The sequence below is a fragment of the Staurois parvus genome, unplaced genomic scaffold, assembly GCF_062004578.1.
Source record: "Staurois parvus isolate SC_StPar_1 unplaced genomic scaffold, SC_StPar_1.0 ptg000636l, whole genome shotgun sequence".
NCBI classification, from domain to species: Eukaryota; Metazoa; Chordata; class Amphibia; order Anura; family Ranidae; genus Staurois; species Staurois parvus.
Genome location: NW_028318432.1, coordinates 4,324,726 through 4,342,020, shown reverse-complemented (window position 1 = coordinate 4,342,020; position 17,295 = coordinate 4,324,726). Strand labels below are relative to the sequence as shown.

At 46.5% G+C, this 17,295-nt stretch overlaps 1 protein-coding gene across 3 annotated transcripts in view; it reads right to left on the bottom strand.

Annotated features, from left to right (window-relative positions):
* The window catches only part of MLLT10 (MLLT10 histone lysine methyltransferase DOT1L cofactor), a 272,303-nt gene extending 258,295 nt beyond the window's left edge, over positions 1 to 14,008 (bottom strand). For 2 of the 3 annotated variants that reach the window (XM_089693742.1, XM_089693743.1), the window contains exon 1: positions 13,671 to 14,008. In XM_089693742.1, coding sequence (XP_089549868.1) covers positions 13,671 to 13,824 — 154 coding nt within the window. In that variant the 5' untranslated portion in view covers positions 13,825 to 14,008. The remainder of the gene's footprint in view (positions 1 to 13,670) is intronic. The other variant, XM_089693744.1, reaches the window with a different exon arrangement.
* Between the last annotated feature and the right edge of the window lie 3,287 nt (positions 14,009 to 17,295).

Sequence of the window (17,295 nt, the reverse complement as noted above, 5' to 3'; positions counted from 1 at the left end):
TAGCCACTTGGTGTGAAGCTGCACATAACAATGTCAGCTGATGTTAGCCTGTCATTACTTTGAACAGGTTGAGTGGCTGCTAATATACATTGTGAACCAATCACAACCATCACAAGTGCAAACACTATGGTGTTTACAAACCTTCAACCCATTCACAATGGAGGAAGCCCCCCTTTCTCAGTTGCAAAAGGGATGAAGGTTTGTAAAGAAAACAGGGAGAAGCATCATGGTAGATCAAAGTATGGGGGGGGGGGTTAAAGGAATGGTGGAACCTTCTTTGTAAGGGCAGCATAATGGGTAGAAGCTACAGCCGCAGTTAGGAGATGTGGATCATCAGAACTATGAGGAAGCATTAGAAGAGGGAGTCTGATTGCCAGGAAACCAGGACAGGAGAGCAGACTGCCTGCCTGAGAACTAGGCTCGGTACACAAACAAACCAGGACTGTAGCTGCATTCACTGGTTTGAGCTGCCAGTTTTCTTTGCAATTGGACTGAAATTGGTATGTCACTTCTGAGTCCATCAAGAATCACACAGGTGCTGATGCTTGTACAGCATACAGAAGGGCAGACAGGCTGAGGGAGATTGACTAAAACTAGTGAACTCAGAATGTGGTGCAGCCGTGCATGGTAGCCAATCAGCTTCTAACTTCAGTTTGTTCAATTAAGATTTGACAATAAAACCTGGACATGGATTGTTTTCTATGCAGATCTGAACCAGATTTTGCACTCTCCAGTTTTAGTAACTAACCCCCACTGTGTTCAGGACTGTGCATCCATCACTGTACTGGAAATAAGTGCTCAGATGTTAGGAACATCTGTACAGATTCTACATCTGTCAGCCTGTCACTGATTTTTAACCGGTTGCTGCTTGCAGCTGTAGAAACACCTGTGCCTGCGGGCTCATAAACATGCACAGCCTTGGACGCAGCCTGTGCGCCATTCTGCATGCTGTATGGGCCTCTACACGCGTGTAAACGAATCCTAAACCACTTTAACAGCCTGTAAGTGTATTGGTATTGGAGGTTATTGCTAGAAAGGAAGGAATATTTGATCCCAATAGTTTATTATACTCACAAAGGTCGTGGCTTACTAGAATTGAAACTGGCATTTATTAAAAAGTTTATTCATGAAAAGGTGATATTATTTATAGAGAATGTATTAATTTTCCTGCCATAGTAAATGGTTTCAGATTGGTACAATTTCTGAACACACTGGAACTCAGAGAAGTGAACTTTGACATACAATTTGAATACTTGATTTATAAAGCTTTAATTTCTTTTATAGTGAACATACGTTTTGGCTACGCTATGATTCTGCTATTGGCATAGATTTGTCACTACAGGCGTACCTCGGTTTACGAACTCCTCGGTTAACGTAATTTTCTGTTTATGAATGAAAATCCATTGAAAATAATGCCTTGATTTAGGAATTGTTTTTGTAATATGAAGTAAGTTTCCCCAAGATGCATTGCGCCTGGGAAGTTTATAGCGCCAGCCCCGTGCCTTTAAAGTGCACTTTATAAAGTGTTTTGAACAGAAAAGTCTTTTTTTTACCTTTTTCTGACCTCTGGAATGGATTAATTGGTTTTCAGTACATTTACGAATTAATTTTTCCCTATGTCCCTGTACAGTATTTATGCCTTTAACCACTAGCCTACAGGGCACTTATACCCCCTTCCTGCCCAGGCCAATTTCCGGCTCTCAGCGCTGTCACACTTTGAATGACAATTGCGCGGTCATACAACACTGTACCGATATGACATTTTTATCATTTTTTTTGTGACAGATAGAGCTTTATTTTGGTGGTATTTAATCACTTCTGGGATTTTTATTTTTTCTTAAACAAACCAAAAACCACAGAAAATTTTGGAAAAAAAATGTTTTTTCTTAGTTTTTGTTATAAAATTTTGTAAATAAGTGATTTTTCTCCTTCACTGATGTGCACTAATGAGGCTGCACTGATGGGCACTGATAGGCGGCACTGATGACACTGATGAGGAAACACTGGTAGGTGGCACTGACGGGCATTGACAGGCATCACTGATGGGCACTGAAAGGCAGCACTGATATATGGCACTGATAGGCAGCACTGACTGGCAGCGCTGATTAGCATTGATAGGTGACACTGATGGGTGACACTGAAAAGCAGCTCAGATGGGCACTGATATGTGGCATTGATGTGCACTGATGTGGCACTGATGGGCACTGGCAGGAGGCACTGATATGTGGCACTGCTGGGGCTACACTGATCATCAGGGCACACTGATCATCAGTGCCCTGATGATCAGTGTACATGTCCCCTCCGCGGAAAGCTGATTACCGTCTCTCCTCTCGAGCTGTCAGCGTGACAGCTTGAGAGGAGAAAAATGCCGATAACCGGCATTTCCCTGTTTACATGTGATCAGTTGTGATTGGACACAGCTGATCACATGACCGAGCCGACATCTTCGGCTCTTTCCATGATCCGCTGTGTCCGAGGGAAACAGCACATCGGCGATCGCCGCGCTGCACGTTCCCTGAGCCGCGCATGCGCAGTGAGAATGGGAGGACGTCATATGACGTCCTCCCAGAACGAGAGAACCACCTTGCGCCCGTCATATTACTATATGGCGGGCGGGAGGTGGTTAAAGTGTACTCCATAAAGAGTTTTGAACCAATAAAAGACTTTTATTTTTACTTTTTTCTGACCTCCGGAACAGATTAATTGGTTCTCAATGCATTCCTATGGGAAACCGCGTTTCGGTTTACAAATTTTTCACAATACGAAACATCACGAAGAATGCATTAAATTCATAAACCGAGGTACGCCTGTATTTGATATAGGGGAGACAGAGAGAGGAAAGGAGTGTGAACAAGTGTTTATTTAAAGTGGTTGTAAAGGCTGAAGGCTTTTTACCTTCATGCATTCGGTTAAAAAAACCTTTTGTGTGCGGCAGCTCCCCCAGCCCCCTCAATACTTACCTGAGCCTCATTACGATCCAATAATGTGAATGACAGCCTCAGTTGTGACAGGACTCTCATTGGCAGAGACAGCAAGCAGGAGCCACTGACAGACCACAGGAACCAGGAGAGCCTGCAGGGGACCCGAGAAGAGGAGGATCCAGGCTGCTCTGTGCAGAACCACTACACACAGTAGGTAAGTATGACATCTTTGTAATTTTACAAAAAAAAATAAAAAATGAACCTTTAGAATCGCTTTAAATTTATTTAGTGTGGAAGAGCTGTTGCCAGTTCTGCCTGCTGCTCTACCACCAGCAAGCATGTTTCAACGTTCTGTCAATGTATGAATTTGTGTTCACATGTACCAGAGCTTTTTGAAACATGCCATACTAGTTTTATTATTATCAGAAATGCCTTTGAAATACCATTTTGACTTCGTTTTATTGCAGCTTTATTCCTGCTTCTTCCCTGCCAGGAGCAGCTCTCAGTCACTTTCTGACAAGGGGCATGTCACTATAGGCATGCCATGTGTAGGCACAGAGTCCTGCCACTCCTTTGGAGAAAAGAAGGAACAATGATGGCAAAGCCAACTTTGGAAGATTCAGAACTTTGGAAGTTTACAGTCCATTGACATGGCATCCTAGAACTCCAAGCAGCAAGCCCAGTTCTGCACACTGCAGATGTCAGTTTGGATCTAATTCTGTGCTTACTATGGTCAGTTTGTAAGAGAAAACAAGGAGAACTGCCAGGATCACCAGGTATTTTACAACAAAGAATGATGAACACACACCCATATGCACTATGTCATAACATTTCTGGGGTATCATACACTTTATCACTGCCCAAGCAGTATCCTGGAAAAAATACCTTTTGTCTGGAATCCCTCCTGAGAAACAGCAGTGACCTTCCTGGTATGTGAGTGTGCCTACAGCCATATACATTAAGGTGTCCTTTTATTAAACAGAGATCAGCGGCGATCCTGAGGATCGTTGCTGATCTCCGATCATTTGTGGTTGAGGAACAGAGATGATCAGCGGAGAACATGCTCTCCGCTGATCATCTCAGCATACAGACTGCCAGTATATGAAGGAGTGATGTCAGCCCTTCACTGGCGATCTGTGTTCTCCCTCCAGATTCTCCAGCTCAGAGCTGGAGAATCAGAGGAGCTGCAATCAAAGCAGCGATAATTTACCGCTACTTAGTAAACGTTGCTTGACTGATCTCTTACTGTAATCTCGCGAGTTTCCAGTGTTTGTAGATTGCGTCTCCCTTCCTTCAGAGAACTGATCTACACCGCTTCATAAAAAGGCATTCACATGAGAACTGTGTTCTCCGAGAATGTCAGAGAACTGAGCAGCGATCATTTACCGCTGCATGATAAAAGGACACCTATATTGCCAAAAGTATAAAAATCATTGGATTCAGGTGTTCCAATCACCTCCATGGCCACAGGTGTATAAAATCAAGCACATAGGCATGCAGACGGCTTCTACAAACATTCGTGAAAGAATGGGTCGCTGTCAGGAGCTCAATGACTCCAAGCGTGGTACCGTGATAGGTTGCCACCTGTATAATAAGTCCATCCGTGACATTTCCTGGCTACTAAATATTCCACGGTCAACTGTTAGTAGTATTAGAACAAAGTGGAAGCAACTGGGAACAACAGCAAGTCAGCCACGAAGTGGTAGGCCACGTAAAATGACAGAGCGGGGTCAGCGCAAGCTGAAGTGCACAGTGCACAGAAACCGCCAACTGTCTGCAGAGTCAATAGCTAAAGACCTCCAAACTTCGTGTGGCCTTCAGAGCACAACAACAGTGCGTAGAGAGCTTCATGAAATAGGTTTCCATGGCCGAGCAGCTGAATCCAAGCCTTATATCACCAAGTACAGTGCAAAGTGTCATCTGCAGTGGTGTAAAGCATGCCGCTACTGGACTCTAGAGCAGTGGAGACGTGTTCTCTGGAGTGACGAATCACGCTTCTCTGTCTGGCAATCCGATGGACGTGTCTGGGCTTGGAGATTGCCAGGAGAACGGTATTTACCTGACTGCATTGTGCCAAGTGTAAAGTTTGTGTCAGGGTCCTGTCCTCAGCAGAAGTTCTGGCATTTCTGCCAATACTCTACATGGCCACAAAAGGACACATCAGCCTCAGTCTGCTGGATGATCTCTAGCTCCCCGTGGTTTGTTCCTGTGGCTTGTGACTTCTTGATTCCGACCCGGCTTGTACTTGGACCTGTTTGCTCTACTGACCCCCCTGATCTGACCTCGGCTTGGCTAAAGGATACTCTCTCTCGCTCCTCCATGTATAACCTCAGCTATCCCACCTAACCACGTCTGTTCTGTTTCCCACCCGGTACCTGACCTTGGCTCGAACTGACTAACCAGCGAACATCCAAATCCCGGAAGGCTTGCATACCACGCACAGGCGCCTCCAGTCTGCAGACCTATCCCCATGCACCAGCTGTGCTCCTGAGTGGACCACCAACCAGCACTCCTACAGGCGACCTGTGCAACTTTGGGCCTGACTCCCGCTGTCCCACTCTCAGGGGAGTCCGGAACTTAGCCGCAAGGGAAGCCCTCTCTCCATTGGCCTCCATCACCAGGTACGTGAGTTTGTTGGAAGGGGGATTATGGCGTGGGGTTGTTTTTCAGGGGTTCAGCTTGGCCCCTTAGTTCCAGTGAAGGGAACTCTTAAGGTGTCAGCACACCAAGACATTTTGGACATTTTCATGCTCCCAACTTTGTGGAAACAGTTTGGGGATGGTCCCTTCCTGTTCCAACATGACTGCGCACCAGTGCACAAAGCAAGGCCCATAAAGACATGGATGAGCGAGTTTGGGGTGGAGGAACTTGACTGGCCTGCACAGAGTCCTGATCTCAACCCGATAGAACACCTTTGGGATGAATTAGAGCGGAGACTGAGAGCCAGGCCTTCTCTTCCGACATCAGTGACTGACCTCACAAATATACTTCTGGAAGAATGGTCAAACCTTCCCATAGACACACTCCTAAACCTTGTGGACAGCCTTCCCAGAAGAGTTGAAGCTGTTATAGCTGCAAAGGGCGAGCCAACTCAATATTGAACCCTATGGACTAAGGCTGAGATGTCATTAAAGTTCATGTGTGTGTAAAGGCAGGCCGACCAATACTTTTGGTAATATAGTGTATCTGTAGTATAAGATCTAAAGCACTGTTGCTTCTGATTTCAGGTGGGATTTAGTGATATCGCCAGTGTGCTGCTCACTGTTTTTCTTGCTGGAGGTTTTGACAAGAGGAAGCAAAGCCCTTCTAGCATGACCACCCCTACACACAGGCAGTGCAGAACAACAAGACAAGGCAAGTCAGTAATGAGGAAATATCATCTGCAGGGAGACCAAAGGCAACACCAGTGACTAGTTCTTTGCCCGCTGCCTTTTTTTTTTTTTTTGAGAGAGGTACATTTCACGAGTTTACTTCCTCTTTTTCCTCTTTATTTACAAACTATTTGCATTTTCTAATGCAGCAGCACAAAACCAGCAAGCTGCCAACATCCCCTATCAAGCACCCACCCAGCCAAGTCACAGGGACACCAAAAACTAAACTCAGTAGTGACACCCAACAAGTGCAAACTCTCAGTCAACCAGTCACCTTGCAGGAAAATACCACATGAAGCCATGCAAAGAGCAACAACAATGTCAAAGCAGCCATAATAGAGAGCAACCAAACAATCAGTGTACTAGTCACATCACACTTCACATGTCGCTGAAGGCAACTCTAAATTACCTGTTAAAATAGAATTGAGAGACGATATATCTGCAGTTTTGTTGCACATTCACCACTGTGTAGGGACCCACAGCTAGCTCATTAAAGTCATTTAGACAAGTACATACAGAGGGAAAATTTGAGTATGGGAGTAAACATGTCGGTTAGCCATGGGCCAATGTTACAAGCCACAACCCACAGGTTTGTAGTATCTAAATAGGCCCAATGGAGGCCACTTGAAGACAGTGCTGCTGGCCACATGAAAAGGAGATTGTGGAAGGTCATAATTTCACATCAATTCATGAGACAACAAACTGATTCCTCGGTGACCTACAGAAGTTCAAACTGGCTGGAGGACTTTCTGTAAAAACACTTAAGAAGCAAGAATTTTAAGGTCTCATTCACATGGGTGTACTAAAGGGTACATCCGTGCAACAGGCTGATTGCTGCATGGGATGTGCAGGTGTTCTATGCATCCGTATGCAGGCAGTCCCATTCATCTCTGTTGGGATGCAGTAGCTGCATGGACACAGCCCCTGCTCACAATCTGAAACCCATGGAGGGAGTTACCAGATCTCTAGTGTGACCCAACACTCGGCAGACACCGACCCTTCACTTGCCTGCCTTGGCCATCAGAGGACCAACTCCTTATGTGCAGCTGGGTGTTCTTTCTGCTCTCTTGGGACTCGCTCACCCTATCATCAGTGACCTCCATTTTCCACATTGGATAACTGCAGGTCAGCGCTATAGCACACAAACAACAATTGTTTTCTATGTGCCCCATTCAAACTGCAACTTTGGTAGGATGTTATGTGGATTGCATGAATATACAGCATGTCTGCAGTGCACTGGATCACACTGCATGTCACCACATGGCAGGACAATGCATCACACTGCTGTGGAGTGACACTTCAAATACAGTTCAGAAAAAAAAAAAAAGTAAGCAGTGCAAAGAGCTGCAACACGCTTCGCACTGCTCCTTGCCAGAGCTGGCACTATCACTAGCCCACACAGTAAGAGACTTTTCCGTGTGGGCCAATGGGAACATACCTTATTGATCCTGTCACTGGCGAGCTGTCATCTGTGATACTAGAGAGGACCCATTCACACCTCTCCAGTGCAGGGCATTACAGGAACACATTATGTGCTGCAGAGCCTTCATTATCAATGGTGTAACCAACACATTAACCCAATGCACCTCCAAAGCACAAAGTACACATGCACTGCAGTTTGCTGTTCTTGCCTGTTGTGTTACATTAATGCAATGCACTAGAACAGACCGGAGGGACTTCAGCCTAAAGCTGACCATACACAGCTCAAACTGTAAGCAAATCCTGTCAATAAGCCAAAATCCAAGCTGTGGGTGGCCCCGCTGACTCAACCATAGACAGTCTTGGGTGTCCTCTGAACTTCCACTTTGATCTTTTTTAAAAGACAAATACCAGGTATGGATAATTGTTACCTTGATTCAGCTTGGTCTATGTATACACCATACCTGGCCGATGCCCCTGTAAACCAGTGCAGTAGACACCGCTAGTCCAGTCATCTCCCCTTGCTTCTGGGTCCTGCTCTGAGCAATGCCCTATCACAGTCTGAGAATGGGGGGGGGGGGGGGGGGTCGGCTGCTTGACATGAGCACCATTAAGAGAATGCTTTGCATTTTCTGAATGAATGCAAAGCATTTGCTGATTGGATGAGGTGCGGTAATGTCATGATCTCCACCTCATCCAATCAGAGAATGTTTTTAATTCATTCAGAAGATGCAAAGCATTCTCTGAATGGCCCCCAAGCTGAGAGGTCACCCTCCAGTGTTCACAGTGCAGTAGACCAGCCACTCATCATGGGACCCAGGAGCTAGCAGTTCACTGGAGTAGCAGTGTGTGCTTGATTGTACAGTGATTTCTAACTTTTAAGGGCGTCGGTGAAATATGGTATATCCAAGATGGATCAATGTTATGATGTATAAAATATCCACACCTTCTTTAAGTCAAATAAACTGTGGTCATTCCCCTCCCCATAGTACACAAACACAGGGGCGGGACGCTGAGGATGTCTGTGCCCTTACACTCACCGGCCACTTTATTAGGTACACCAAGAAAATATCCCCCACAGCATTACACCACCAGCCTGAACCATTGATACGAGGCAGGATGGATCCGTGCTTTCATGTTGTTTGCACCAAATTCTGACCCTACCATCTGAATGTCGCAGCAACCAGTCTGCCCATTCTCCTCGGACAACAAAAATACACTTTCGTCCACAAGCCTGCCGCTCACTGGATATTTTCTCTTTTTCTGACCATTCCCTGTAAACCCTAGAGATGGTTTGTGTGAAAATCCCAGTAGATCAGCAGTTTTGTTAAATACTCAGATCGTCAGGCACCAACAACCACACCACATTCAAAGTTGCTTAATTCCCCTTTCTTCCCCCATTCTGATGCTCAGGTTGAAATTTAGCAATACATCTTCATCATGGCCACATGCCTAAATGCATTGAGTTTCTGCCATGGGATTGGATGACTAGCAATTTGTGTTACCAAACAATTGAACAGGTGTACCTAATAGAGTGGCCGGTGAGTGTATACAGACACATGCCTACATTTAGGCCTCTTGCGGCTTCCCGCACCACATTCCGATCACAATGCCCTTGCGATCTGCTGAGGGGGGTCAGTTAAAAGTTGATGATACCCCAAACGCATTGCGTTTGCCCGCACTGGCTCACAACAAATTGCATGGTAGAAGGGACCATGTGATGGGGTTGCCGTGCATTTCAAAACGTAGTGCATGTACTACTTTTGGTGCGGTGCAATTTCAGCCCATTCAAATGAATGTGCTTGAAATTGCACTGCACTGATCTGCAGATGAATCCCGCAAGAACGCACAGCGCATTCCTGTGCGATTCAGCTTGGGGCATGGTGTGAACAAACCCTTAGCCAAAAATGGACATGAGGACTTTCAGACACGAGTCTGGAGGACTACTCAAAAAGTTCACCTGAGACATGGAAGGAGCTGGGAGGATAAAAATCAGGCCAAGCGGTCACTGCAACCAACCACCTCCAGTCACTGTTCAGGTGCTCTGAAAGTCGGGTGTGTCAGTACTCAATAGCCGCCTGTACAGTGTGCATGGAGGGGACACAATAACATACGTGTGCTGGTGTACACTGCGCAGGGCTGGTGAATGGCAGTTTGATGTATTTCTTTACCTTTTTTTTTCCTTCTATTTATTGTTTACGCCCCATCCACACCTGCGTGACACATCACTAATTTTTAGTGATGTAGCCATTCACTCGAAATGGCTTCCCTACACACACCAAAGCAGCTCAAGGCCTTTTTTGCACTGAGCCAAGCATGTTTTGTCCTGGGACTGCTACCCGCGTTTGGAGTGCCATTAATAAAAAAAATGGAACCACAAGCAGGTTTTGAGTGAGTTTCCTAAAACATGGGCAGAAACATGCGTTTCTGCAACCACTAGTCCCTCTGCACATGTCACTGATTACTACAACTCCCTCCTCACTGGTCTACCATTACACAGGTTATCCCCCCCCCCAGTCTATTATGACCAACCTCATCCGCAGATATCGTCCAAATCGCCCACTCTGCTCCTCCCAAGGCTCTAGCTCCCTTTTCACCTCCTCCCACGCTTGCCTCCAGGACTTCTCCAGAGCCTCTCCCATCTTCTGGAACTCCCTACCCCAGTCAGCCACCACCCTGTCTGCCTTTAGGCAATCTTTGAAAACTCACCTATTCAGGGAAGCCTACCCCACCTCCACCTAAGACCTGTACTTGAGCCACGTCCTTCAGATCATCCCCCGCAGCTATCATCTTTTGTACCACCTCCCCCACCCTTTAGATTGTAAGCTCCCGGAGCCGAGCCCTCCTATTCCTTCTGTACTGAAATGTATTGTAATTGTATTGTCTCCCTTTATATTGTAAAGCGCTGCGCAAACTGTTGGCGCTATATAAATCCTGTATAATAATAATTTTAGGAACACCTAGGTGTGAAGGTTGCCTTAAACTTTATTGTAGGGTCACAACGTGAATCTTCCATTCAATCTGCACATAATTGTGACACGCTGTGGTGACATGAGGTGCGCTACACAAGGCCCCTTTCCCACCTAGTGATTTGAAATGCGCTTTTTTTTCCCCCAGTGCATTTTTCATGACAAGCATAGGGCAGAATATTGATTTCAACAGGCTGCCCTACGTGTGGCAAAGGAGCTTATGGAGCTTTCTGCTGCGTACCAGTTTGTGGGGGGTTTTTAACTGCACTTGTTGCCTTTTTGCGTGCAGCAAGACGCACGTTATCATACCACACTGGGGGTGTCATTGAGGCTCCAATTACATCTGGGCATTTTGTATCATGGAGATTCCGCCTGCGATCCAACAACGCTGCGCAAAAATAAATTGCACTATGCATGTTCGGATGCCATTTATTTTCACCTAAAACGCAGTCCAATTCTGCTGCGACTGTCTCACAATAAATCACGCTGCAATCATGGCAAAAAACATCACGCAAAGCTTGTAGCCCAAAAGACTATCCTGCTCCTTATTTGGTGACAAGCTTCGCGCAATGCGGTTTGCTGTGATCGATTGCTGCAGAAACGCACAGCACTTTTTTAGCCATTGAAAACTGAAAACCACCTGAATGCGCTTGTTGTTTTTGCAGTTTTGGGATTGCGGGCAGATTTGCAGTGATTTTGCCAGCAGTACAAAACGCCCACATGTGAACGGAGCCCATCAACGAACGGCACCACAAGTGTGATACATATTTTTCACACATTCTCAAAACACGCAGATGTGAACGGAGCCTAAGGCCTGGTTCACACCTACGCAGGTTGCGGTTGATGCATTTGCCCGATGCGTTTTTTTTTTAAACACATTTTTAATGCGTTTTCAGAAGGTGTCTTATTTTGCGAGAGAGACCAGTAAAAATGCATAAAAACGCAAGCCCTGTGTTTCCATCAAAGTCTATGGAGCCAAAACGCAACCTGCTGCGGGGGAAGAAAAAAAAAAAAGTTCCTGACCCGTTCCAAAAAACATACTGGTGGAAGACGCACAGGACTTCTCCAGAGCCTCTCCCATCCTCTGGAACTCCCTTCCACAGCAAGTCCGGTCAGCCCCCATCCTGTCTGCCTTTAGGCGATCTTTGAAAACACACTTCTTCAGGGAAGCCTACCCCACCTCCACCTAAGAACTGTACTTGAATCACCTCCATCAGATCATCCCCCGCAGCTATCACCTTTTGTATCACCTCCCCCTTCCTTTAGATTGTAAGCTCCACGAGCCGGGCCCTCACACTCCTTCTGTACTGAAATGTATTGTAAAGTCTCCCTTATATTGTAAAGTGCTGCGCAAACTGTTGGCGCTATATAAATCCTGTATAATAATAATAATAAGTTGTAAACGTGACCCATACGAAACCATGTGAAATGCATAAAACCACAAGCCCTGTGTTTCCATCAAAGTCTATGGAACCAAAACACAACCTGCTGCGGGGAGGAAAAAAAAAAAAGTCCCTAACCCGGTCCAAAAACACACTGGTGGAAAACGCACAGATGTAAACGTGACCCATGTGAAATGGACTGTTGTGAGTTTGTGCCAAACTGAAAACCTCATACATGTGAATAAAACCCAAGACTGCAGGGTCTGCATTTTCACACAATTCACTCCACCTCGGCGCAGCGTTCCGGCATAAGCAGGACACACAGAGAACAAGACTTATCAATGTGTCCGTGCGTTCACCTGCGCAGATTCTGCTGCGAATGAACCCTAATACCCCATTTACACCTACGCTTTCCAGGATTGTGCGGAACAACACTTGTGGCATTCCTAGAGTGCTAGTAAAACACGCATGGCACCGTGTCCGTGCGGGCATTCACCTGCGCAGATTCTGATGTGAATGAACCCTAATGCCCCATTTACACCTGTACTTTCCAGGACTGTGTGGAACAACACTTGTGGCATTCCTAGAGCGCTGGTAAAACATGCATGGCACCGTGTCTGTGCGTTCACCTGCGCAGATTCTGATGTGAATGAACCCTAATACCCCATTTACACCTACGCTTTCCAGGACTGTGTGGAACAACACTTGTGGCATTCCTAGAGCGCTGGTAAAACACGCGTGGCACCGTGTCCATGCGTTCACCTGCGCAGAATCTGATGTGAATGAACCCTAATGCCCCATTTACACTCGTACTTTCCAGGACTGTGTGGAACAACACTTGTGGCATTCCTAGAGCGCTGGTAAAACACACATGGCACTGGCGGTGCCATTAAGGCGGCATTCACACTGAAGTGTTCTAGAAATGTAGGGAGATCCGAGGGATTCAGCAACATGCGGTATAATGTGCAATACACTTCCAGTGTCATTGATTCTTAACGGCGCCCCAAACGCGTGTAGCAGTCCCGTGTCTTGTGCAAAAACACGCAAGGCTCAGCACCAAAAGAAGAAAAAAAAAAAAACCACATGAGCTACTTTGTCACCTTTTAAAAAAGTGATGCGTCGCTTAGATGTGAATGAAGCCTAATTATTAATGTCACCAGACGCGCTTGTCACACGTTAAAATAGTGTGAGGCTCACTGCCCAAAAACAGGGGTATGAGCGTCTCTGCTGTGTGTAGGGCAGCACCATTGCCGCTGCATGAAAACACACATTTTGTCGTGACGTGCGATGTGAATGGGGCCCAATGGGGCCAAGTATACAAAGTCAGAAGGTACTCCGCTCCCTAGGAGGTGCAGTATAAACGTGTACAATCACACTGGCCGAGCATACACATCCCCCTCCCCCGTCAGGAATATCTGCTGACTGTTGTCTGTACGACCAGATCCAGCCTGCCTCTCATGTGTATGGGAGTCTCCATGGTGACCAGCTGACCTTCCACTGGCCAGCGTGCTCCAGCACGCCAGCCCCGCCCCTCGCCAGCACAGCCCCGCCCGTTTGGTCAGCCCGAGCCCGCCCCCTCCTCCTCCGCTCCTCCCCCCTCAGGGTTACCTTGATGCACCGCCACATTGCAGCCATGCCCGTCGCAGTAGACCAGCGGGTTTTCGGCCCAGCCCCTCTCGTCCGAGCACACGCAGCAGCCTCCGATCATCTCCTTCATACTAGTCGTCAGCTCCTCGTCCACTGCCACTTCTCCGGACACCATCTACAGGACAGCCAACACACGCACCGGTTACTCGCCTGCCGCTCCTGAGGCTCGGCTCCCCAGCGCCGGCCCAGCCTGCCCACACCCGCATTACGGGCACCGGAGCCGCCTCATGTCCTCCGGGGGGCTCTGCGCCCGGACAGGCAGCCAGGGCAGGATCACAACGAGGAAAAAGCCCAGGGGGGGAGCAGGGCGCATGCGCGCCGATGACACCAGCGTCAGCTGCTAACCACAGCGCCCCCAGCGGCCGCTTTGCTGGAAATGCAGCCAGCGTTCGTGTACGCAGTTTGACTGTGGGGCACCGAGGGACGGGGCGGGAAGTTTTGAAGTGGGCGTGTGAAGCGTAAAGGAAGAGGGCGGGTTTAGCAGTGACGGCTGGGTTGTTGTTTTCCCGCCCTTGTCCTCAGTTTGGTAGGGGCAGCGCGAGGCACGCATGGTGCACGTGCTGGGAGGGCTGTGTGCGAGGAGAGCTGAAGGAGGACGCCTCAGCAGTGTCGTAAAGGAATCTTCAGCTCAGCACTACTGTGTATAACAAGTCTGACAACCATTACACTTCCTAAATGTTTGCCTGGAAACCATTTTATATATAATGTATTTTCTTTTTAAATAAAAACCCCATACATAAATCCTATTTAAAAACACAGATAAGAAACCGATTAAAAAACAAAAATTCTCAGCTACTCCTTTATCTGGTTACATTACCCCTGGAGGGCCCATATACAGTTAGGTCCATATATATTTGGGCACAGGCACCATTTTAGATATTTTCAGGTATTTATCAAAACATATTCAAGCTATAGTTATATAATGGATATGGGCTGAAAGTGCACACACTCCGGTTTAATTTGAGGCTATGTACATCTAAATTGGAGGAAGGGTTTAGGAATTGCAGCTCTTAAAAGTAGCCATCCCCCTTTTTCAAGGGACCAAAAGTAATTGGACAATTGAATCAAAAGCTCTTTCATGGCCAGGTGTGGGCTACTCCGTTATTTCTGCATCCACGAACTGCCCTATAGCAGATGTACTGCGGCAGGGGTGTGTAAAATCACGCAATCTGCATAGATGTGAACCTAGCCTATAGTGACACTAAACTGGTTAAAAAAGGAAAAAAAAATCTATTCATGTATTTTTAACTAAAAAAAGAACCTTTTATTGCTCTCAACCTCCTCCAAATTAATTTTCTTTGCTGCTGTGATCTGACTTCCTGTTAGAGGGTGGCTACGTTCATTCTCCATGGTCCACTGGATGTAGGAATGTTGCTACCCTCTAAGGCCTCTCAACCTGTGGGTCGTGACCCCTTTGGGGGTCGAACGACCCTTTCACAGGGGTCACCTAAGACCATCGGAAATATATTTCCAATGTGTAAACAGCAGCTACTGTGCAGAAAGCAGCTGCTGTGTTGAAAGCAGCAGTATTGGAGGTAAAAGGACACTTCATGAATTATAATTACTGGGTAAATAATTTTATGGTTGGGGGTCACCACAACATGAGGAACTGTATTAAAGGGTCGTGGCATTAGGAAGGTTGAGAACCACTGGTCTAAGGACTATGGGAGGTGTAGTGTGCATAGAGCACACATACCTTCAACTGGTGTGCACTGCTTGTGCCAAACAAACAGAAGTGGGGGAGAGGTTTGGTAGCTCACAGAAGGTGATACTAGGAGCCAGAAAAACACAGTAAGAAGCAATTTAATGAACAACTGTGTAGAGGGCAATAAAAGTCGGTGTAAAGGCTCAAGGTTTTTTTTACCTTCGTGTCATTGGCTCCCACTACTGTCTATCACTGGCAGTGAACCAAGGAGGAGAGAGAAGGGGCGGGGCTGAGCAGCACCTCTTTGTGTGTGATTTGGCACGCAGAGCAGTGGCTGGGGAGCAAGCCTGCCTGGGTGCCCCTATAGCAAGCTGCTTGCTCTGGGGGCACCCAGTGGGGGAGACCTGAGAAGAGGAAGATCAGGGCTGCTCTGTGTAAAACCACTGCAGAGCAGGTAAACTTGTCATGTTTATTTTGTTTTTTTTCGTTTTTTCAAAGAATTGCCTTTAATATCACTTTTAGCAGAGGATGTGTATGGATTCATTTTTGGAGAATAATGATATTGCTTAGTGCCACTTTAAGGGTCATTTAAAGTAAAACTAAAGACAAAAATTTTTTTTTTGGATAGAATAGGGGAGGGTTATGACACCAGTCAGTCAGGTTTTTTTTTTGGCCATCTGTGTCCCTTAGGGGAGATTTCCTTTCACTTCCTGTCCCATAGACAAAACAAGAAGGCCCCGTTCACTCTTGAGCGGGGTGTGGGAACCCATGTTCTATGCGCGTTTCCTGCACCGCGTTCAAAACACACTGCAAACATGATCTGTAGTGGGTGTCAAAGTTCAGCTAACAACACTCCAATTGCAGGTCACAACGCAAGGTATTTCCAAAAATAGTGCATGCACTGCTTTTGGTGCTTTTTTTTTTTGAGCTGGTGCTGTGAGATTTGAGTCCATTCAAAATGAACAGCCTAAAATCGCAGTGCATTGAACCACATGTGAATCGCACAAGAACATGCAGCTTTTATATTCTTCTGATATGGTGTCCTGGAAGAAAGAAGTGCTTCTCATTGGTCAGCACAGTCACCTGTTCACTCTGACCATTGAGCTCCATTTTTAAAAATAATTCTTACTTGGAGCCTGGGTTCACACTAATGAAGTACGGAATTCGCACCGCATCATAATCGCACCCCGTTTATGTGAACTGCCGTGGGTGTGTATGTTTGGTTAACACCCCAAAATCGGTGTTGTATGGCTCCCATCGCACCGCACAGAATTTGCATGTGATTTACACAGGAATGCGGTGCTGTTCCTGTGCGAATCACATGCGATGTTCCGCACCGTAGAAGAGCAAACCCAGGCTCAAGCTGCTTCTAATGCAGGCCATAGACAGGTCGCAAATCGGCCAATTTTTCGAAAAAAAAAATCTGTCATTCGGTCGGCCGACGTTATCACCAACGGTAAAAAAAATCGGCCGACAAAATCATAAAGTTCACCCCATAACTTCTGTCCCTTGCAGGTCACGGCTCATGAGCGGATTTTTTATCAGTAAAACGATCGTGCGATTTGCACATCATTGCCGGGAAAATCGTCCGCAAATTTTCCAACATAACCGATAAAAAAATGTGCAAAAAAAACCCGAAAAACGGCCGACCAATTACCCCACTAACAGTGAGAAAATCGGCCAATTTTTTTTTCGGCTGAAAAATCGGTCGACTTTCAACCCGTCTATGGCCAGCATTACTCTGGGCTTCCCTCAACTGGGCTGACCTGATGAGAGTGATTACAAATCATTGCCGGTTGGAAGTGCACAAGAATATTTTTTTTTATTCTGAAAATTAATTTTGCCATAAATGATTGTACTGCTAATTCACGTACAACGGGCTGCCAACACATCCTAGCGAGTCCAGAATCTGACATGACCCTTTAATCACACATTTCCATG